Source organism: Sceloporus occidentalis, unplaced genomic scaffold (assembly GCF_023333645.1).
Source record: "Sceloporus occidentalis isolate IW3139 unplaced genomic scaffold, rSceOcc1.0.p SCAF_49, whole genome shotgun sequence".
NCBI classification, from domain to species: domain Eukaryota; kingdom Metazoa; phylum Chordata; class Lepidosauria; order Squamata; family Phrynosomatidae; genus Sceloporus; species Sceloporus occidentalis.
In genome coordinates this window covers 4,557,613-4,582,416 of record NW_028317029.1, presented here as the reverse complement: position 1 = coordinate 4,582,416, position 24,804 = coordinate 4,557,613, and the positions used below count along the sequence as shown (strand labels likewise).

The 24,804-nt window shown below is 40.9% G+C and overlaps 1 protein-coding gene across 1 annotated transcript; it reads right to left on the bottom strand.

Moving 5' to 3' along the window:
- LOC149288935 (M-phase phosphoprotein 8-like) lies at positions 1–21,975 on the bottom strand. The gene is made up of 14 exons (XM_089491192.1): positions 21,781–21,975; positions 18,338–18,493; positions 17,274–18,074; positions 16,674–16,767; positions 16,239–16,472; positions 15,500–15,631; positions 14,239–14,327; positions 13,904–14,044; positions 12,083–12,169; positions 9,063–9,217; positions 2,438–2,592; positions 1,863–1,990; positions 321–404; positions 1–42 (listed from the first exon to the last, which is right to left on the bottom strand). The coding sequence occupies exons 1-14, from the start codon at positions 21,973–21,975 to the stop codon at positions 1–3; spliced, it is 2,493 nt and encodes an 830-aa protein (XP_089347318.1).
- Positions 21,976–24,804: the final 2,829 nt, after the last annotated feature.

Below are 24,804 nucleotides of genomic sequence, written 5' to 3'. Positions count from 1 at the left end.
TTATTTCAGCTGAACTCTATATGCACAGATCAGCAGCTTTACCTGTAAACAAAGATGTGCATTAGAGTAAAGCACAGAAAGAACATTATGGACATTTAAATTAAACAAAAATAAAAATAAAAGGGGGGGGGGGTGTAAAACCCAATCACAGTGATCCCACTTGTTATAATTTCCACCCTAACGATCATTTTAGCCTTTACACAGAACAGTAAATTACCCCAAACTTTACACATCTTTGAAGGAGAATTAATGATTTGTCAGGGCCTCTTTCTTTACTCCGGCATCTTTGTACACACAGACTTCATGTAAAATAAACTCACCTTCGCGGTTGGTACCTCTGACAGTCTAATAAACAGTTTATTAAGGCCATTGACAGGACTAAAGGAATAAATAAAGTGCGCGTCCTAGAAGACAAGAGAAAGGAAAAGTTTCAACAAGGCGTAATAGGGAAGGAGTGTAATAATGGACAGAGCTGCATAATACAACGATGGCTTCCAGACTGACCATTTCTCTGGGAAGCATCTTAAACCTACACAGTACTTCTCTGCATTATAAGGGATACGTCATTTCTTTCCTTTTGTATATTTATACAAAGACTATATGTATATTCCCTACTGAATCAAACTATTAAAGTTCTATTGAAACCAAAATCTACTATAATACAAAATATGTTAAAAAGAGGAGCAGAAAATGTGTATACTGATGACGATGCGGTAATACATTGAATTTAAAACCTGGCTATATAAATTTTATATAACCGCTGTGAATAACACTATTTGTTGCAGCCTAAATTGTTGGTGTGATGTAGATTGATTTGTAAGAGTATTCCGTCCTAATGCGGTCTCTAAATGCCTTCCAGATGTCAGTAGCCAAGACTGCCTATTGTTGATTGATACAGGCTGATATAACTCAGGCTACAAGGTATCATATTACTGGTTCTGAACCTAAATATAATACAGTACCATATTTGCTTGATTATAAGAGGACCCCCCAAAATTTGAATATTAATTTAGAAAAAAAAAAGCCTGACTATAAAAAAAAAAAAAAAAAAAAAAAAAAAAAAATACCCTAAAGGAAAAACAGGTTATTGGTAAATATCAATTCACAGGTAAACTATTTCTTCATATTTAACCCCTTAATGACAAAGCCCATACATGTATGGGCTCAAAATGCATTGTTTTCAATGGGTTTATGGACCGCCCATTGTCCTTAAGGGGTTAATAAAAAACCACGATTGAGAAAAATGCATTTTTTTGTTTTTACTTCCTTTTACTTGCCAACCTGCCCCCCAGTTATGCACATATGCCCCACGGTTTGCTACTCTGCCCCCAAGATATGCCTTATTACCGCCTATTTGCCACTCTGCCCCCAGATATGCCTTATCCCCCCTATTTGCCAATCTGCCCATGATATGCCTTATCCCCCCCCCCCCCCAGCTTATCGATGCATCTCATGTTCCAGACTCCAATGTGTCAAGTGGGGGCAGCTGGTGGGCGTCTGCCTCCGCACAGACAACCTCTGCTGTTACCCGGGACTTCCGTAGGGACTTCCATGACAGAGCACCAGAAGGTCACATGACGCCAGAGGATCTGGATCTTAGTCTTGTAGTTAGACCTCTTTTTGAGCATCTCCTCTGAAAAAAACCTTCTTATAATCAAGCAAATACGGTAAAATGTCATTCTAGACCCATCTATCAAAGATTGAAGCCCAGCATTCCCAATTAAAATCTACACATCCCACATAATCTCCTGTGGAGTCTGAGATTCCTAAATGATAAGACAGTAGGTAATGATTACAGGGGAGGAGGGGTGCTCTTTGAATGTGACTATTTTTCATTTCAATGAGAGGGGGGGGGGACTTACCAAAAATACCGGGAGCTGAAATTTGTCATTTAACACCACGGCCTGTACACTGCACGGTCCACAAAGCCTCACCACAACTTCTTTGCCAAAAAAGTTTGCATGAAACACAAACAGTAATATTCCTGATCCTGTTTAAATGCAATAAGAAACCAAAGCATAAGTATCTGAAATATATACAAATAGTATATTTATATATTTAAAAACCAAAAACAAATGAGTCACACAGAAAATATTGTAATATAAAAAAAGGGAGACAATGCATAAATACTGATACAACAGAAATACTACCATGAACAAGACTGGCTTCAATGTGGAGAACGAGGTAGCAAAGTATATTTGAAGACCTTTACAAGAACACATGGTGGTCCGTAGAAATGCTTTAGATTTGGTATTGGCCATCGTGTTTATATGCAGCCATTCATTCTTATTTTATGACATTATAGATGTTTACATCATACTGGCATGCAGGACAATGATTATTTCAAAGCTTGCTTGTTTTTTCACTGAAGTGAAATATTTTAAGTGCATGCAGCGGTGGTTAGTGAATTCATCCCCTTTAAGACTTTTACTCTTACCTTCGGGTATAAGGTAGGGAGGTTTATAGGGAAAATCCAAAGAAAAATCTGGTCCCTCGCAGAGTCTGTGACACGCGATTGGGAAAACGGGCTCCAGGATTGCCAACCGCATCTCAAAGTAGTCCCTAATTGCATCTTCCACTACTCTGGTAAGCCTATTGTCAAATAATTTAAAACAAACATTACAAAATGGAAACATTAGGATAATACAGTGTATTCAACTCATATGTAATAGGAAAAACAAATAAGCACATGAAGCAATCTCACACTTCATGTCAAAAGATTTGCTATGTGATACTTATAACAGGGGTGAAGTTTTGGTTATATTCCCCCCCCCCCTCCTTTCTAAGGCAATGCTAAACCATCATCATATGTTCTTATGGATATGACGGCATCAGGCAGTTGCTGCAGATTTGTAGGCTGCACATCCATGATGCGAATCTTCCGTTCCACCACATCCCAAAGGTGCTCTATTGGATTGAGATCTGGTGACTGTGGAGGCCATTGGAGTTCAGTGACCTCATTGTCATGTTCAACAAACCAGTTTGAGATGTCAGCTTTGTGACATGGTGCATTATCCTGCTGGGAGTAGCCATCAGAAGATGAGTACACTGTGGTCATAAAGGGATGGACATGGTCAGCAACAATACTCAGGCAGGCTGTAGCATTTAAAACGATGCTCAATTGGTACTTTAATTCCCAAAGCATGCCCCCCCACCACCACCACCACCACCATTAAACCACCAGCCTGAACCAATGATACAAGGCCGGATGGATCCATGCTTTCATGTTGTTTACGCCAAAGTCTGACCCGGCCATCTGAATGTCGCAGCTGGAATCGAGACTCATCAAACCAGGCAACGTTTTTCCAGTCTTCCATTGTCCAATTTTGTTGAGCCTGTGCGAATTGTAGCCTCAGGTTCCTGTTCTTAGCCGACAGGAGTGGCCCCGTGTGGACTTCTGCTGCTGTAGCCCACCTGCTTCAAGGTTCGATGTGTTGTGCGTTCAGAATATTTTCTCCTTTTTCAGACCATTCTCTGTAAACCCTAGAGATGGTTGTGCGTGAAAATCCCGGTAGACCAGGAGTTTCTGAAATACTCAGACCAGCCCGTCCGGCAACAACAAGCATGCCACGTTCAAAGTCACTTAAATCCCCTTTCTTCCCCATTCTGATGCACCATTTGGACTTCAGCAAGTTGTCTTGACCAGGTCTATATGCCTAAAAGCATTGAGTTGCTGCCATGTGATTGGCTGATAAGCTATTTGTTTTAACAAGCAATTGACCAGGTGTACCTAATAAAGTGGCCAGTGAGTGTATGTTATAAATGAAAAATATATTTATAATAAAGATCTCACAAAATATATGTACTAGAAAAACCTTCAGCTGACAAAATCAGTGTAACACTGTGGTATGGGGGCACTAGTTGTGTTTGAGTAGGAGGGGGGATCACCTGAATTTCCATTTAGGCATTCAATGGTGGCATTGCAATAAACCACTGGCAGAGTAGTTTGAACACAAGCCCGTTGCACCGATTATGATAAAGAAAACCTTTTACTGCCTTCCAACCCCAAAAATGTATTAAAAATGAACAGCACCATAGAACGTAAGGTATCGTTCTGATCCTCGTAAATCTTAACATTTCACAAGCGGTGTATTGCCCTACTCAGGGGATATTGCTAAATACAATTTCTTTTTAGCAGTGGCACCTATCCTCTAGAAATATATTGAGCAGAATTACAAGGAAGAAAAGGGCAATGTTTTAAAAATTCTATTTCTAAGCAATAGTGTTATATGTACAACATATGGTTTCAACAAAATATTCTTATTTATGTGGTTGAGCTTAAATAGAAAGGAAGAATACGGTTGAAGAAAAACTGCAATCACAAAATGCTTTGGCCTTAAGGGGTTAAACAAAGCAACAACATTTCAAGCAAATAAAAGCATCACCATTAAACACAAGTATTAAGAAGTATTAAAATAGTTCACACCCTCCAGCTGCCAACAAAGCAATTTGTTTCATCCACCTTAACCTAAACACAGGCTTTTAACCAGCAGCATGCATGGTTTATAGTCACTGGCAGCGGAGCCGGTACTTCACCCCGTCCAAATACAGACACTTGGAGGCGGCCGGGACATCATAGCTATGACATAAGCAAGTTCTTCAGTATCTTTAATCCTTTATGACTGGAGGTTTTACTCTTAGTCACCAAAGCATTTTTGCCATTATCAGATTTTTTTTATTCATTTTTCCATTTTTGGTGTACAGAAACAAAATTATGTATTGTGACTTTATAAAAAGGGAATAAAATGCTTCTTTACATGCTAAACTATTCTTATTTTTGAACTTTGGGTTGCAGGAAAGGGATTTATATTATATTACATATCTATATATCTCCAGTGGGAGGGGTATAATATCCACCCATATCATACATATTAATGTTATGTAGGTCAAGCCTTGCCTTTTATGGTAAAAAGCAGAGTTATTCTAATTGTGCCAACCTTTAGTAGGAGTGTGCTTATTTTCTTTTGTGACCAATGTATATATATTGTGTGAAATTGTGAAGTTGTCAGATCTCCCTGCAGCTGCTTGTATCCGGAATAAACTTTTACACATTCAAACAAGTCTGGTGGTCATCACAAGTTTTTGGCGTAGTCGGCCGGATCCCAACATCCAGGAAAACTGATCGAACCCTTCCTTGGGACTCTCCAGGACACACAAACCCAGCGCACTATTAAGGTAAGACACCTTTTGAAATGTCCATTGTTTGTGTCTCCTGTGAGTGGTATTGTTCCCATGGAAGGCAAGACATTCCTTATGATGGGAACTTTTTACTTTGAATGTATAAACGTTAATATAAAGGTTATACAAGGGGACCTAGGTCAGGGATATTGGAACTTGTGTGAGTGCTGTGTGACCGGGTAATAATCAGACTGCAGCCGCCCCAAGACCCCTGCTAGCCTCTCAGGGGTTGACTAGGGTATCTTAATTGCAAGGGTGGTCAGAGGAAAATTGAGAGCTGAATGAAGTGGTACATATGAGACCCCTGAGGACGTTTGAAGGACAGTCAGGTTATATTTGGTAGAAGGTCCCGGGAGGAGACTGGCTGTGGTGACTTAGATGTAGTGGACTCAGAGCAAGTGCAAGTGCAAGTAGATAATTGTGTCTAATTGTAGCTGGTCCAGGAAAAATAAGTTCTTTGTGTATTATTCCAAGGAAGTGGTGGTCCCACAAAAGGGAACCCTGGTTTGGTATTTAATTACCAGGAATTCACGCGAGGTATATGAAATTATTTATCGGAGCAAATTGGGAAATTATATAAAACTGCATTTCCCCGAGAAGGTACCTTAGATTAAATGTAATGTGAAATTGGCACATAATGCAAAAGTCTAAGAAAAATGATTAAACAAAAGTGTTTAGAATTACTGGCGTGCCTCTCTAAGAATAAAGGCACAGAAATGACGTGTGTGTGAGAGAGAATAAGAATGCATTAGAGTAGAATGTATGTATGTGTATTTTCCTTTCTAAGATGTGCACAAATCATTTTGTTTATTGGATCTTGTAACAGAACAGATGCAAACATATGTGTTTTTGAGTTGTACTTTTGTGAAAGTAAAAGGATGTATAAAAAAAAAAAAAGTGGAAGCATGGAATGGGCTGCTAGTTGTGGTGGTGGTTGTATGAATGATTTGTAACTGGTATGATGTTATAAACGGGTAAATAAATAGAATTGTTAGATTGCTCTATATTTGTTGTCAGATATTAATTTGAACATTCTAGGAAGCAGATACGAGATTTGTAGTTATTGTAAATGTGGTTTATGTAAGTGTTAAACTTGCCTATTCTGTGCATACAGGAACATTGAAAGAGACTAACTTTGTTCCACCATAACTCCCATAAACAATTACACTAGCAGATAACAGCCTAATTATTTGATTATTGTTAAAGTGATGTACTGGAAACACATATTTAAACAAAATAGGCAAAATAATATATTTGTAACTTGATACAATATCAGTTTTTCTTTTTGTATTTTGGGAGTATGTTTTGAAAATTCCCTGGCGTAATGTTTTTAAGTCTGTACAGGATGCCTGACAGTTGCCTCAGCCTGGCCATCTGGGGGAACTGTGAGGTAAACTATACAAAAATGGTTGTCATTCAAAAAAAAAAAAAATCTACTTAAGAGTTTGCAATAAGCAAAGTTGTAGTAATTAATAACACTCATTGTGAATACAACGTGCATTAGATAACTGCTATTTGTAAAAGCTGTTTCTACTCCAATCTGCTTTACCAGTGTGTGTGTGTGTGTGTGATACGAATGAAGTGTGAATGAATGTTGGATAGGAACTTACATGGATATTGTTATAATGCGTGTAAAATGGATTAAGCAGACTGGATTTATATAATAGAATACATCCATATATCTTCATTGGAATAGTTCCCTAACTATATATCCATTAGGAATAGTTCTTAGTACTGAATGTATGCCAGATTAGGATTGTGTTCATTAGGAAATCCGACATCCATATCTCAAGTATATTTATGTCAGATTGTATTAGAATATTGATAGACTAATCATTATGATTTGAGTTATATCTCAACAGGGTTCTCAAGCCACAAGAACTCAGATCTGAAAGAAAGTTGAACGCCTGGTGACCGAGTACTTTTTAACAAGAATGTTTGCATAAAGTCATGATTTGGCCTAGTAGCTAGGGGATTAATTTAGGTTATGAATTCATTTTTATTTCAATTCTAATTTTGTACAAAACTGCAGTTAAGGTAATAAGGAAATCTTTGTGGCTTCTAAATCCACAGATACAGGATCACATCCTTCTAGATTCTATCCCATGGAATTCAATTTCTAACCACTTTCTTTTTCACACTTAAATGAAAATAATTAGAAAAATCTTGTGCTTGTATTCCCTAATTGTATTTATACTTTTAGTCTATGTAATACATATGTCAATGTAATGTGTATTTAGATGTAATGTAAGGAAGTTTTGCTTTACGGAGATGTGGTAGATTGATGGAGCCGCCTACCAGAAGTGGTAAATGCTGGTAGAGTGAGGAAATTTAAAATACAGGACACGGGCATGTGGTTCTTGAGTCTAGGACGGGGGCCGATTGGGATATGGGCCTTATACGGACAGAGTGAATGGGTTGAAAGATTCTTATTTGCTATCAAAATCTATGTTGCATACAAGAGGAGAACTTATAAATGTCAACATCTACAGGTCAAAGCTGTACAGCCAACACTACATGAAGAAACACGTGCTCCATATCCAGTCTAGAGACTTGGTCCTTATTAACAGTTTCCAAAGGAACCACACTGGAAATGAGAATATCTGGTATTATGTACAACACAGACTGCCGTTAAAGTTTCTGAACTATGTTTCCCATTGCAAACTCGCGTCTCCCCCAAAAGATTTAAAAGACTGATAGTCTCCTAGTAATTTTATATTTTGAATAGCTTCATTTTTTTTTTTATGTTGCTTATTTAGATTGTATAATAAACAAGTATTTTAACACAGAGAAAACAGGAAGTTTTAAAAAGTCTAATTATACAAATGTTTCCTTTTGTACATCTATCCTTTGTTATTCTATTGCAATGTTATGAACAGAACTCGTATTGCTCTTGCCAATAGTTATGTTGAGAAAGCACAAGATTCTCCGTCTTGTTTGTATTCATGTGCCTCGTAGTTCAGACACAGGTGTTCCTTTTATACCCTACCCATTCAATAGTACCGAGTATTGTATTAATGAAATGGTATGATTTAGAAATAAAGAGTCAAGTTTAACTCCCGGGTCTCCCTAAAACTCTTTATCCTCCCTTTCTGTCTTGAGGTCATAAAACTAAACTGAGCGCATAGACAGGATATGTTTGGCCTTATAATTCTTCAAAGAGACATGAGGAAAACGCACCAAGAATAACAGTAGTTCAGACCATTGGGGTTTTATGTATGGAAAGAACAAATGTTGAGGGAGGTATTTTTGTAGGAACTAGTAAGTGTCACAAGACTTCATGTAACTGTTCAAATTCCCCTGCAGAAATCAGGTGTCATTGTACATCTTGTTAACATTACATGGGAAGATGATGTTGGGGTATAAGTAGGTTCATGTGACATTATTGGGTGTGTGGAAATTAAGCATTTCCTAGATTACCTGAGAATTGGCAAGGATCATGTTATGTGGCCTACATACTCCCTGCAATAAGACATACTAAAGAAAGAGCAATAGTTGCATTTGGGCTTCACCATATGGCTCTTGAATTAATTTAAGCTACTCTGATCATTAGTGGGCTCTGGATACCTAGTGAAGACAGATAGTGATTTACACCCTCTTACTGCTAAAATAAGTAACGTGCCCGCTTGGAGTACTGTGCATTCGTTACAGTACCCCCCAGCACCCCAAGTCAGCCAGCCTTTGGCACATAAGCTGCTGGGCAACCTAGTTTCTGAGACTCAAAATGATCGGCTAATACAGAAAAGTCTGAGACCATCAAGAAAACTAGTTGGGAGCTGCCAATAGCTGCTGCATACTAATCCACTGGGGAGGGCAAAAATATTGACAAACTGCCCTGGTTACATTACATTAAAAAAAAGGAGACAATAGAAACCGATACTTACGTTTCCAAATGGCTTTCCAGCAACTTATATAAAAGCACATCATTGCTTTGCTTAGCAAACTGTAAAGCATTGGCCTGGTACTTTGACTGTATATTACAGTCCGCTCCATGTTCTATCAAGAGACGCGCAATATCAGAATTCCCTCTTTTACATGCCTAGAGAAACAAGAAAAAAGGGCTTTGTTATATATGGATATGAATTTACTCTATCGCAATATTTCTAGTTTGAATATTAAAAAAACAAACAAAAATAAAGTACTTCTGCCAAGAACTTAAGTTTCTTTAATTCAAATTTCTAAAGTAAAGATATCCAAGAAAATGCATTTAATAGACTCTGCCTCCAAAAACAAGGATACCAATAGGCACGTAAAATTAAACTGGGAAGGATTGTTTGCAGAACAGCTGGATCCATATATAACAAGCTTCATGATGGAGACAACCACTACAGAATAGCCATTCAACAAAGCTGGTTCACTATTCTCACCATCATGAATATTTAACCCCTTCGTGACAAAGGCTGATTTTACTTTTTGTACCCTTCGTGACAATGGCCGTTTTAACATTTCTGCGCTGCTTGTGCTTAGCTGTAATTTTCTTCTTTCCCGTTTACTGAACCCACACACATTAGATATTGTTTTTTTCAGGACAAGAAGGGCTTTCTTTAGATGACATTGTTTTGATTGTATCATATTATTTACTATTAAAAAAAGTATAAAATATGGCGAAAAATTTAGAAAAAAATGACTGTTTCTAACTTTTAGTTGAAAAATCTTTTACTCATCTATAAAAGGTAATGAAAAAATTGGAAATACCCAATGTTTTTATGTTTTTTGCTTTTTTCTACACATTATGGGGCAAAAAGTACAGGTAGCGTTTTGCTATTTCAAAGCCATTTTTTCCAAATCTGGTAATTCTTCCCCCCATGTGCCATTTTGGGTATCTTTGAAGCCAGCCAATGCAATTTACCCCATCAAGTCATATATTTTTGAAAACTAGACAGCCCAGGGTATTCCAAATGCTGGTATTTTAACCCTTTCCAAGCACTAATTCTACCATCAGCCTTTGTCAAACTTTATGGTAGTCATTTTTTTGCATTTGTTTTTTCACACACGTTACTTTAGGTATGAATAAACAGGTTCTGGTATATGTCACTATCATAAAACACCCCAATATGTGTTTAGCAACATCTCCTGAGTACAGCGATACCTCACATGAATGATTTTGCCTGGCTGTTTGGGGGCAAAAGGGCCACATTTGGGGCATGCGCATTTTCAATGTTGAACTTTGGCATTTGGGGATCCACTGCCCATGCCCTATTTGGTACATCTTTGAGCCGGGCCATTTCAGTATGCCCAATAAAGCCATATATTTTTGAAAACTAGACACCCCAGGGTATTTCAAATGCTAGTATTTTAACTCTTTCCATGCACCATATCTACCACCAGTCTTTGTCAAACTTTGTGGTAGTCATTTTTTTGCATTTGTTTTTTCACACACATTTTACTTCAGGTATGAATTAAAAATTTCTCGTATATGTCACTATCACAAAACACCCCAATATGTGTTCAGCAACATCTCCTGAGCACAGTGATATCCCACATGAATGATTTTGCCTGGCTGTTCGGGGGCAAAAGGGCCACATTTGGGGCATGCGCATTTTTCAATGTTGAACTTTGGCATTTGGGGATCCACTGCCCATCCCCTATTTGGTACATCTTTGAGCCGGGCCAATTCAGTGTGCCCAACAAAACCATATATTTTTGAAAACTAGACACCACAGGGTATTTTAAATGCTGGTATTTTAACTCTTTGCATGCACACATCTTACCACCAGCAAGTTTGCAGTAGTATTTTTGTGTGTGTATTTTTCCCACACACACACACACACCTACTTTATGTATGAATTTACAGCTCCTGGTATATGCCGCTGTCACACGACACCCCAATGTGTTCAGCAACATCTTCTGAGTATAGTGATACCCCACATGCATGGGTTTGTCATTTTTGGGGGGAACTAGAAGGCCACATTTGGTACGTGTGCATTTTTCTAATTGGAAATTAGATGTGTGGCCATCCTTCCCCCCCGTGTTAATTGGGACCTTGTTGAACCCGGCCAATTCAATTTACCCCATCAAATCATACATTTTTTAAAAGTAGACACCCCATGGGCATTTAATATGCCAGTATTTTAACTCTTTCCATGCGAGAATTGTTTTAAGCTAATATGCTAATTTTAGGACTTGCTCACAAAAATATTTTTATATATATATATATATATATATATATATATATATATATATATATATATTTTATTTTTTTTGCCTTTTTTTATTTTTTTAACATTTATTTTCAACTTGAAGGTTCCCCTGATTTATTTTTACATTTTACTGGTTTTTTACTATTTTTTTTTCTAATTATTATTAATTTTATTTTTAATTTATTTTTTCTAATCACACTGTGATTAGAAAGCTGAGCTCCATTGACTTGCATGGTTGAATGCAGTACCTATATTCCACCTGCAAGTGGAGCCAGAGTTCTCTAGAGGGTCTGGAGACCGTCTAGCAAACTTTTTAGTCTTTATTGGGTTTTTTCCCGGGCCGCCGCCATCTTGCTGATGGCGAAGATCACCGGCAGCTGCAGGTCCATCCCCAGGTAAGTGTTTGGTGTCGCTGGATGCCTCCTGATCGAGGCATTCCAGCGACACCATTTAAGTTTAGGAGGCGATCGTTGATACAAAGTATGGCGGATGTTGACGCCCCGGGGAGGGGCCAGAGATGGCCCCTTTGTGCCGATCATGGCGTTGCTGAATGCCTCGAGGTCGAGGCATTACAGCAACGCCGTTTCGGTGCAGAAAGCGAAAATAGATCGCTTTCTGCACCCGTTTAAAGACGTGCCGGTCCTGGCACGTCATGTCGTTATCATCTTGAATTTCCGTGACGTGCCCGGACCGGCAATTGTCATCAAGGGGTTAAACGCTAGCAAGAAAAAAAGTTTCAGTATTTTAGAGTCTGTTGAACTTACCTTCATCAGCGCGGTTTCACCGGAAGCCTGCTGCACGTTGACATAAGCTCCAGCCTCCAAAAGGAGGGCCACGGTGGTAAGATAATTCTAGGAAAAAAAGACTCAAGGTTTTTACTTTTACAAATCCAAAAAAGACGTAAATTAGTTTTGTGAACAGCGAAAACACAACATTCCTTCTAAATGCCTTGTGCAAACTGTGTCAACATCACTAATCGGCCTCATTTAAAAATGCCACCCTGGAAGCGCATCCATTCAACATCACTCCCAATTAACCCTACGGAGACCAGCCTATGCTACATTATAATAGACCCTGATCTTGAATGTCCTACAGAACATTTCAAATGGGAAATACTCTGCAGGTCGGGGGGACACGAGTGTTCACTTAATACTGTAATGTCTGTTACTCCGAACAAATTCGTAACAAGTTTATTGAATGTTATACAACATTTGAAAGAGTCAGAAGGGGCACAACCCGTGTACACACAAAAGAGTAAAGCTTAAATATAATGCATACGCAGTGTAATTCCTTTCTTTCACTCTAGCGTGCACCTTTCCATAATAGGCATGGTTTTATTTAACTCCTTTGTGACAGAGGGGTTTACCCCTCTAAGTGACCAAAGCCTTTTTTTGCCATTTTTATCCTATCTGTTTAATCGTGATTCTTCTTGTTTATGTTCAATGCAGGACAAGCAAAGCCCTTGGACACTTGCCATGCAGTCACTTTGCCACAAATTTCTGCCAAAATCTGGCATATTTTAGAATTTTCTGAGAAATTTCAGAAAAAGATACCACAACATTATCCATAGGGTATTTTTATTATTTGGACTATACAGGCCACAAATCACAACATGCCCATTAAAGGTTTTTAAATGTGAAATTTGCAGGTTTTTTGTTTTCTTTGCGCAAAAGTATATTTTTGAAACCAGACTAAACAGAGTATATTCACCTTTCTCCAGAATACCCCATTACTCATAGGTTTTTTTTGTGGTATTTGGAGATTACAAGGCATGAATGAAAACAGGGAGAGGGTATGTATTGTAAGAGAGAATAAATAGCTATGTGTAAGTGGGCATTAATGTCTATGTATAAGCGTGTGTTACCATGAATCTATGTGAGTTGTGTGTACGAGCATCAATGTGTAAGTTGTGTGTTAGCATAGATTATGTATGCGTAAGCGTTTATGTGAGTATGTATGTATTTGTTGAGTTTGGGGGGTTAGGATGTCACTAATAACCTGCTTGGGGGTAAAGGTGCCACTTGGGACATTCTGCTTGGTGAAGTTGGGGTGGGCTTGTGGTTTCTAGTTACACCCCTGCAGTGACTGCTGAAATGTGAACTTTCAGCATGGCCGGTTTGAGACTTTTTAAAAATCCCAAACGCAAAAATTTTAGGATAGCAGATATGTGTAACGAAATAGAGCAAAGCATTCTGGATACTTCAGCCTCTAAATTGCTCACAGATTTGGGCATAGATATTCGATGTGGACCTTTTCCTTGCCCCGAGTAAAATATTAATGATCTCAGAATCCACCACATGTTCTATAGTACCTCCAATTCAGAAACCAGGCCGTTAACCAAATTCTCCGGATCTCCAACATCAGCTTCTGATACTGTAACATTAGATCTGGCCTGGGAGGTAGTGTCAAATACTGTATCTTTGACATAAGTAGTAACATCAGGGCCAGAAGAGAGTAGTTAGTATAACCCTTGAGATTTGTTCTGCTTTGTTTTCCTCAGCACTCTGGGAATCAAGGAAATTGGCGGAAATTTATAGGCTAGATCGTAGTCCTATGTTGTAGACATTGCCTAACAAAATACTCACTTTTTCAGCAGCATGAATTAGAGCGGTGGTCCCGTTTTTCTGCTTTGCATTAACCTTTGCTCCTTTTTTTATAAGAAGTCTGAGAAGGTCATCCTGGCCAGCTGCAGCCGCCATCATCGCAAGAGTCATTCCACTAGAATCCTGCAAGCAGATTTGTACAATTTGGGCAAGATAAATACAAATGTAAAAAAAAATAAACAAAGAAGGTCAAGGGTGAGATGACCATACATTACACAAAATGTTAATCTGTTCATTATAAAATACATGTGCATTTTGTGAAATACTCAGATGTTTATGATTTGACGGGTGAAATGGACGGTTGGTCCAGCACTTACCTCTTGGTCCAAATTGTACTCTTCTGAGGAATTAAGTGCAAATTTTACTGTTAGGTAGTCTCCATTCTTAACAGCATCTTTCAACGCATCTAAAAAAGAAACACAATTTTTACTTAGGTGAACATACAAAAAGCTGACAAACTGAGGAACCAAGAAACTAGGGCTGAAACGAATCGATAAAATCGATAATCGATAACGGAAATCGTTGTCGACGATTTGCGTTATCGATTAATCGAGTGATCGATTCGTTGTTGGCTCCTTTTACTTACCTCCGCGAGCGTTCCCTGCTTCCGCTACACGCTCTGCACTGCGTGACGGATGTGACGCGTTCCGGAGGTAAGTATTCTTCATGTCTGTGCGAATCGCTCTGTGCGAGTGGCTCCGTTCGCACAGAGCGATTCGCGGGGGTGGGGGTGGGGTGGCAGGCCAGGGTAGGAGACTGAGTGCAGGGCAGAGTGGGGGTGGGGGTGCAGGGCAGAGTGGGGGTGTGGATGCAGGGCAGGGTGTGAGTGTGGGGGCAGGGTGTGAGTGTGGGGGCAGGGCTGGGTGCAGGGCAGAGTTGGAGACTGGGTGCTGGGTGCAAAGTGCCAGGGCTGGGTGCAAAGTGCCAGGGCTGGGTGCAAAGTGCCAGGGCTGGGTGCAAAGTGCCAGGGCTGGGTGCAAAGTTCTGGGTGCAAAGTGCCAGGGCTGGGTGCAAAGTGCTGAGTGCAAAGTGCTGGGTGCAAAGTGCCAGGGCTGGGGCAAAGTGCTGGGTGCAAAGTGCCAGGGCTGGGTGCAAAGTGCCGGGTGCTGGGTGCAAAGTGCCGGGTGCAAAGTGCCAGGGCTGGGTGCAAAGTGCTGGGTGCAAAGTGCCAGGGGTGGGGCAAAGTGCTGGGTGCAAAGTGCCAGGGCTGGGTGCAAAGTGCTGGGTGCAAAGTGCAAAGTGCTGGGTGCAAAGTGCCAGGGCTGGGGCAAAGTTTCTTGAACAGTAATAGTCCACCTCTTTTCAGAATGTTTGGGGTTATTTTGTTTCATAAATATTGTGTTTGGGTTTTTGTACTTTGAAAATATTGGTTTTTTATTACATCATAACAAAATAAGAATGTTAATGTAAATTTTAAGTTGTTTTTTAACATCCAGTTCATTAAATTATTTTAAATAAACAAAAAATTTGCATATTGTTTTTTTTAATCCGATTAATCGAAAAAATAATCGGCCAACTAATCGATTATTAAAATAATCGTTAGTTGCAGCCCTACAAGAAACAGAATGCATTACATACTATTGGATATCGTTTCTGTTGGAAGTAGCTCATCAGACCCATCAAGGTGCTTCTGAAAGTCCTCCAGTGTCATCCATTCTAGCTGTAGGTCCATCCCTAAACCCAGAATTTGGGATTTACTATCCAAGGCAGCTGGAATAATAAAATAAAAATAACCTGTCAATTTCTCAAGAAACTTTTTAGAAAGAGAAAATGGTTAAACATGAAATACTGTATTTGCTCGAATATAAAAGACTTTTTTGGGGGGGGGGGTTGTAGCGCAAATGCTTTGAAAAATACCCCTCATTTTATATTCCAGGTCATTTTATAACCCAACCTCAAATAGAGGTCGATAAACACCAAAACATCTCTATACTTCTATTCTGTGACATAAAATGTATCCTCTACCACCAGGATAGTATTGGCTGCAGACCCCAGAGTCAAATGTGATTTAGCATCCACAGAAAGCACTTACACCATTATAATACCATTATATATACACACACACACACACACAACGAGTGAAACTGAGACATTGATGTATATATGAATAAACCACTGGATGTGAATTTTCCAAAATCCCATGACCGCTTAATAAAGGCCAAAGGATGTGACTTGAGGTTTGTGGACAATTTCCAAGACATGTTAAAGTAAAGTAACCTGCAAACTGAGGAATCCAAAATGTAAGATTTCAGACTATTTAAAGGCAGATATGTAAATTAAATGACCATGTACGTACCGGAGTTCTCTTGCAAATGACACACCGAGTCGACCACCTCTTGATCTCCTTCAGAGGCAGTGTAAGACCATGAATCTGTTTCATCTCTTGTATTTCTTCGTTCTTTGAAAGCTGTTTTTGGCTCCTTAGGTTTGAAGTCTTCTGAAAGTCTGCAGTCCAAAGGATCTTCTTTCTTCCTAGCGCACTCTGTGATTTCATTCTTTTCTTCTGGAGATATTGTAAATCCAAATGGTGTACTTTTATGTTCCTTTGAATCTACAACGGATATTGGGGCACATTATTAAGTTAATGGTCACTACAACGCCTGAAAAATAGCACAGCCAGTCACCATTTACTACCAAAGATTAACACACTTCTCACCAATAGTATAAAAAAAAAAAAATGTGGTCTACTGCCATACCTTCACATCGATTATTATTTATGACAACTATAGTAAAAGCACTTATGCAAACTCACTTTTTATCACCTTTGAGTCTTTTTTAACCTCCTTTTCAGAGTCATGTTTCTTCTTTGTTTTGTCTTTTACCAAGTCTGGTTTCTTGGTCTCATTCTGGCAGAAGAAAGAAAAACAATATCGTTTAAAACCAAAAAACATTTCCTAATAAACACATCACAAAAACATGAAGCATATTTTCACAAGTTTATAACACAGGTGTCTTATAAGGCGGCACCATGCACGCCCGTGGATATGGCATGACATGCCAGAGGTGTATATAAATTTTTTTTTTTAAACAAAAACTAATAAGATCTGTATTAAGCAAGCACTGCCTATAAAAAAAAAATACAACAATGTTATAATTATAATTAGGGTAACGGACTGCAGAATTGCTACTGTAATTTCATTTTAATATTAAGCCATTTTCAAAGTACTTCCAGGTGGACCACAGAGATGACACATGCGCATGCTAAAATCTCCACCTGCTCCTGGGGCACAGTACCACTCTGCTATTTTAGTTTCACTGGGATCCTGTGGATTTCATTAAAGCTCACTAACGCGAAAGCGAATGATTATCACTCAGCATAACCAAGCTTCAGCCCAGTTGTTTTACTTCATACCTCTGTTACAGAGTCTACAGATTTCCTTGTCTTCTCCTCGCTGCTCAGCTTGGAAGTCTTCGGGACTGGAGCTGGGAGTTTTTCCACTGAAGGTTCCCTCACCTTCTCAACAGACTTTTGCTTTTTTTGTGACTGGAGGTCATCGCTGGCTATTGTCTTGCTTTCATCCCCTTTGTCAGATTTTAGTTTCTTGTGCTTCTTTTTCTTCTTTTTAATTTTTACATCATCAGATTCATCATCCATGACTTGTAATTCCCCTAATGGTTCTTCCAGGAGATCAGGCACTGCCTCTTGACTTTTGTCTTCTACCTCTAGAGTAGGCCTGATTTTTTCATCCAATACTGCATCTACACTCATATCGGTGGTTTCAGGAATAGGCTCTGAAGGCACCTCATGGGCAGGACTTGGCTGCTCTGATTCAAGCGATTTATCTCTTTCTCTTTTGTGCTTTTTATCTTTGTGTTCCTCTTTACCCTTTGCTTTTGTATCTTTAGTTTCTTCTTTCTTTAATTTCTTTGACTCTTTAAAATCATCCTTCTTTTGCTTTTTGCTGGTTAAATCTTCTTTGCCCTCTGACATCCTTTTCTTGGGTTTACTCTCAGGAGACTCTAAGGGCTCAGACTCCTTGGATTTTTCTTTCGATTTTACAGACTTATTTTTTTTCTTTCTTAAATCGTCCAAAGTGTTGTCGTCCTCGTCATTACTCGACTTTTTCTTCCTCTTGTGAGGGGATGCATCTTTTATGTCACTTTGGGGCTCACTCTCCGAATCTGCCTGGAAAACATCACTCAATGATAATTTCTGCAAAGAAAAAAAAAAAACGCATTGTCTAGCTGAATTTACAATTTGAATATAAGATATCTATGTTCTTAAAACCAAAATGAAGTCTCGCTAAACAGCATGGAAGTTCAAGTCAGACTTTTTGTCTTAAGAGGTGTGTACAAGATGCTGGTGCCTATGCATGTAAGCTTTGCTAATTAAAATGCTGCCCTCTAAACACTAAAAATAAATATGTTAAAATGTAGTAAACTAAAAATAAGATTCTACTGTGTTGTAATACTTACAGGTGTTTCCTTCTTGGCCAGTTTTTGCTTGGCCTCTGCCTGTTGGCGTCTGAACTCAAGAAGAACCTCTCTACAATCATCAAGATGAGCCTCGGGCTCCCAGGTATCGCCATCAGCATCATATCCCTTCCACCGGACACGGTAAAGTACTTCACCCTGCAAAATAACAAACCAGTGAAAGGACCAGCAATCGTTAACGTAAAGCCTCTATCACAAACCATAACAAAAAAATGCCACCACCTAAGTATCAAACGAACATTGTATGAGACATGCATAAACTTTCTTCTACCACACGCTTGTGCCAAGGATCAGTACCAGTAAATGTGGGAAGAGATCGAGGCTGTAAGCTTGCAAGATCTCTACCATCATAGCTTAACATGTTAGTTTCATTATATTGTAAAGCAAATATGCCAATGGAACAAAAATGAAGTACCATACAGGGACCAGGAACTATTTTATTGGCGAAAAAATAGGTCTTAATTGGTTATTGCATTGATTTATTATCATTTTTCCCATTACAAGACAGGCAGACGTGATTGCGTGGACTACAACTTCAACATCAAAAGCACGGAGTACGGTAAACCAGCGCTGGGTTAGCAAGGCCTCAAACAAGCCTCTCCATACACTCCATGGACAGACAATCAGTCTCTGTAAATTCTTTGTTTTTGCAGATTTAACGTACTTCTATTATCTGTCCAGAAACTAGTGTCCCTTTAATTTGTACCCCCCCCCCCCCCCCCCCCCGACTACGGAACCGGCTGGTGCTCTAGAGATAAAGGGAACAGCGTCAAGTAGATTCGCTTACTCATCTGCAGAAGGTTTTACTGTTTTTGGTAAAACATGATCAGAACTTTTTTTTATACATAAGAATAAGGATAAAACGCAGAGTATCTGAAGGGTTAATCTGCTTTACACAGGAATCGCACACATCACATGAGGGTAAACTGACAGCCTCATGCCCAGGCTGGGATTGAAATTTTTTATTATATTGTGCCAACAGGTCACAGACACAAGTTCAATGAAATATCTTCATATGATGTGAACTAGCTCTATGATAAACAAGCCACGACAAATACACGAGCAGACGCATCGTTAAAAAAAAATCTCACAACAACATAAAACATGGGATCTCGTGCCAATAGATCTGTCTCTTACGCAGCCGTTTACTGTATGGCAAATATTTTTAAACTCAAAATGATAAGCTCCAAAAATAATTCAAGTTTCTGTAATTCATAGCTGCGGTGCGAGTAAAGCCGAGAGCTTTTTATTCTCAATCCCACGACACAGACTTACGTGCCCTGCGACGCTGGACCCAAAATGGATTTCAAAGTAGGTCAGAGAAACCATATTGGAAAAATAAACGGCATTCCATGAAGTAATCGAACGCGGCGCAGATTTACGCAAAGTTCTTTTCGAGCGTGTGGATGGTAATGCTAATGTATCTAGCAAGGAAGGGGTTAACGCTGCCTTCTGTACTCCGGGGCATGCACTTTAGTCTCCTGCTCACGGTTTATTGCTCATATGACAGCCGTCACAGGGGTGAGCGGAGAGAGAATCCGCATATTCCTGGGCATAGCACCCACCCAGCCGAAACTTCCACCGCAAAGGTCATTGGTCACATGAAAGAAAGCAGTTGATCGGTAATATTCAGTTCAAGGAATATTCTATTTATATTTAAGGGTCACCCCATTTACCCCTCTGAGCGCCATTTCAACTCCACCAAGTCCTCTGCCGCCTGACACTGGAGATGCTGGTCTGGGGCAATGTTATGGGGATAGATTAGCTCAAGAAGTATTCACTAAACTGGAGGTCTGCAGAAGCACTGAACATTTCAACTACCTCAAACCACTCTACCTTATGAGAGGTTCAGCAGCCGGAATAACGAAGAACTCGGGGAGAACACCCAACACTTTATCGCTAGTACGACAAGAAACAGGTTGCTTTAATTATTATTTCAAATAATACATTTTCATACAGCTGCATATCAGTCGCGTGCGTGTTGTAGCTGTCGTGTAAGTCCAATTTACTAGACGAACACTCCGATTCCTTTCTCCTGTCACCTTGTGGTAAAGAGACACTCAGAATAGCTCGGTCTTAACCACCCATTCTGAGTATTGAAAGTCTACGGGAAAGGGTTTCATTCTATGGGCAATACTTCATCGGCATCGGTCATATAGAAGCAGCAGAGTCTGGGGCTCGTGGGAGGGAAGGCTCGTGAAATAACACAGGCGACAGTCTCCAGGTCTGCAGACAAAGGAAGTTTATAGGAACAAAATGAAATCAAATCAGCTCGGACCACGTTACTTCATAAAGCATATTTAATATACGTTAAATTTGCTCTGGAAAAAACCTTGTCTTATAATCGAGTAAATACGGTATACACACACAAGCACACCGCAGAAAGCGTTCCAGGTAAGAATAGGTTTATATTGTTTATTATTCTAGTGACAACCCATGAATCTGAATGTTTAAGCTTTTCTAGGTTGTGCGCTGCCCCCCCCATTTTTTGTGCTAGATAAAATATCGTTACCAACGTTATCGTTCCATTTCACTGAAATTCATTCGACTTTGGCAATGACTGAAGCAAAATGCCCTTCAAATACCGCTTTGCCTTCCCAGACAGGAAAGCAGAAGATTTACAGGCGAAACCATCCTGAGCTCAACAGCCCCAGACCAAAGCCGCTGGCAGCCCAAGCCGTGCCAAACAACAGGGGTCGTAATTAAGGGGTAATGGGCACATGAGACCTGGGGAGCCAAAGGGCAAGCGCTGGCCCTCAAAGCTAACACTCAGATGGCGAAGCGGGTCACACTATATTTTTACATCATCATTCACGTTGATGCGTAGAGAAACGTATCAATAGATTGTGTGTCGGACAGCGCTGTCACCGGTAACTCTCCCGTCGGTTGGTTAGCATCAGCAGTGTAGGAAGCAGCCGGGTTAAGGAAGGGGTTAATATTCTCCAGGCGACTCCCTGTCGTCTGATGTCACTGTCTGACCTGCCAATGCCTCCCCCACCCAGCCCTCCTCTTATCTGCATGGGCTTCCTGATAACACGGGGTGGGAATAACCAGGGGACCGAGTACAGCCTCGGGGTCAGGGCAAAAACGGAATTCCCGAAAATAAAAGCCTCGCATAAAGCCAGTGAGCGCCCCGATTAGCGGCAGCCCGGCCTACGTGGGATTATGCTGGCCTATGGCAGAAACATACAGCTAATCCTTGCCCTGCAGCTTCCGCTAGCATTATCCCCGCATCTCGGTCCGCGTCTGATACGATTAAATACCGGGGGGGACACGGCCGCCGCCCGCACCGCTATATCCCATGCCGCTGCAGCGCTTGAAGCCTGAGGCCCTCTATGTTGATAGCTACGTCCCTGTGAGCAGGCCCTAGACGAGCAAGCGAATCCCCCAGACACCCTCACATGACCCGGGATTCCCTCGCTCACCCCTTCAATCTTGGAGTCTATGATACTCTCCACCTCGAAGACGTCGTCTTCGTCATCCTGCTCGCTATCCGCCGTGTCTGCCCTACCGCCTCCATCTCCTGTCTGCTGCGCAGCCGTCGCTTTCCCCGTAAACGGTTCCGATTTAGAGCCAGCGTCCATAGTTCCACTACTGTCTCGTCTCGCAACCTCCGCCATGAAGGTTTAAGCTGGACGGACGACAACGGGGAAAATCCTCCTGCGCCACACACCTCCTGATACGTCCCAAAGGGCTAAGCGCTCTACCAATCACCGTGTACGGGAGTAGCAGCGGATGTCGGGGATAAACCAATCGGCTTTCAGAAAGGAAGAGCTTTATTCACATGGCAAAGTACCGGGTAACCTGGTTGGCTAGGCAAAACTGCTGGCAAGAGCAGTTAAATCAATCGGCGTGTGTTGTACCGTAACGCGTACGTTTTTGGAAAGGTAAATTCAGGCAATGCCTGAATTGGAGCCCGGAACTGCGCATCCGAGCTTATGAAGGAGACGCCATTTTTATTAAGGGCAAGAAAGTTTCCGCTGCAGATCTACCGTGGAAAAATTCTATTTGCGTAGTAATGATTTCCACTCAGGATGTGGTCTCTTTGCATGTACCGCCAGTTTAGTTGAAGCTATAAATCCCACGATTCCCATTTACATTATTTTCGTATTCAGTGTAAATTTCCAGGGGGCGGAGGAAATTGGCAAAAAAAAAAAAATAGCAAGCACATTTTTATGATATGTATTGATTCAATCACGATTCAACTTTTATTTCCAGGACAGATTGGCTTTCTTTTGATACCACTTTTTAATTTTTAAAAAGCCACCATTTTTTGCGCTTTTGCGATGGTATTTGTCGGTCGATGGGTTGGCCGAAATACAAAATACGAAATATATTCATATAAGCGTCTTGAGTTTGGGAAATACCAGATATGTATACCTGGGAACTCTCCGGGAGAGTAGTATGCCCCACTCCCCACCCATTTCCCCCTTAATTGGGGGGGTTCCGTGACATCAGCGGGTAGTCCTGTCCGCGTCCAGAAAGGGAGGGCTCTGGGTAGCTGGAGTCGAAAAGCTGATGTGTTAGAATCACTATAACTTTATGGCAATTTGCGGTTTCAAAGTCTTGCATTCATTTTACAGTCCGTTTACTGGTTTGTAATGTAATCAAGATCAAAAACAAACGAATAACTATTACAAAATATGTATTAGTCGAAAGCGGACAGCTCGGTATTTCATTAGGAACCTTTAATCTCCTGTTACCCAACCATTTGGCCACCAAGTTAGCCGTTATTATGTTCACTTCTTTTTTCGGAAATAGCTTTCATGTTGGATGGCATGTTTTGAGCGGGTTTTGTTTTAGTACACAGAAACTCGCTGCATCTCCACCTACCGGAAATACCCCACATGTATACCTGGCACTCTCTGGGTTTCCCCAGGGGCTCCGGGTGAAGCGCCGCTTCTCTGGGTCACTGCGGGGAAGCTCCTGGTTGCAGGAACGGGGTTGCAGCACACCCCACTCCCTGCCCACTTCCTCTCTAATAATGGCGTGTGTCCTGTGAAGTTGCCGGGACTGCCTGCTGATGTCGGCTGGTCTGCCCACCCGCATCATGCAAGAGGGGGGTCTGGATAGAGGGTTCCCGTGTATGCCCACATGTATTGGTCACTATATGGTTATGGAAACTATAGGGCATACTGCACAACACGCTCATCTCACTTTAGGGCCAAACTGGAACTTAAAATAGTCCCGTGCACTTTAAAGCAGAAATGTACCACCTACTTACTCTTATTGCCCCACCAACTATTAAATATATATATTAATATATATACCGTATTTGCTCGAATATAAGACGACCCTATAGGAAAAAAGTTTTACTGGTAAATATTATTTCATGTAAACAATTTTTTCATTATAAAAGCTATGATTGAGAAAAAATTTGTTTTCATTTCCTCTTATTTGCCAACCTGCCCCCCCAGTTATACACATCTGTCCCCAGAGATGCCTTATGCCCCCTATATGCCACTCTGCCTCCCTGATATGCGTTATACCCTCCTATATGCCACTGCCCCATGATATGCCTTATACCCCTATATGCCACTAGAGGGGGTTGTCTGCATCCATTGAGCAGACGTTTGCCAGCTGTCAGAGAAAATAATTTGCCGCAGCGCTTCGGGGAATTCTCCTCTCTGGCAGCCGGGGAAGGTATGCGCAATGCCGGCAGCAGCGGAGGTTACCAGACAGGAGGATCTGGGTCCCCTGCAGCTCTGCGGGGGATCTGGATCTTAGTCTCATAGTCAGACCTCTATTTGAGGTCTGGTTATAAGACCACTTCGATTATATATAATAATATATATATATATATATATATATATATATATTATATATAATATAAATGGATTAAGCCGTATTGCTTCAGACCTGATGAAGAGAGGGTAACTCTCGGGCGTGGCTTGCTGCTTACCAAGATGGCTGCTTAAGCCTTGTGCTCTGCAGTACCTCTCCGCTTTATTCCGCTTAAACTACGACTTTCTAACTTTTTGCTGAGATGGGGAAGACCAACAAACCTCCGGGAACCCCCCGATCACAGCCGCAGCGAGACAGGACAGCACTTACCTCTGTCCGCTCCTATTTTCAGGGGTCTGCAGACCTGGACTCCGGAGACCCTCTCTCCAAGATGGCGCCTTCTCCCGCCAGCTCCCACGAGGAGTGTTTGGAGGAGGGAGGCTCTGCGGCCTTTCACCAGCTTGACCCAGCCATCCGTCACGCTCTGCTATTGCTGCCTACAAAGGAGGAGATGGTTCCTCTGATTGAGAAAGCCACACAGGGTATACGGGAGACGCTGTCCGAAATTAAATCGGATGTCCGCCAGCTGGGAGACCGAGTCACTGCTACGGAAGCAGACGCCGCCAAGATTATGGATACGGTGGACCAGTTGTCGCGACAGGTGACTACCCAAGCGGACACGGTTAAGCAGCTCTCCCGCCTGGAAGACCTAGACAATAGGGGCC

Excerpts from the sequence above, each read along its gene's own strand:
- LOC149288935 (XM_089491192.1), bottom strand. The coding sequence starts at position 21,975 with ATGGCGGAGGTTGCGAGACGAGACAGTAGTGGAACTATGGACGCTGGC. Across the intron at positions 14,328-15,499 it reads AACAGAAACGATATCCAATA|ATGCGTTGAAAGATGCTGTT; the intron begins GTATGTAATGCA and ends TTTCTTTTTTAG. Across the intron at positions 2,593-9,062 it reads CTGGAAAGCCATTTGGAAAC|GCTTACCAGAGTAGTGGAAG; the intron begins GTAAGTATCGGT and ends ATTTGACAATAG.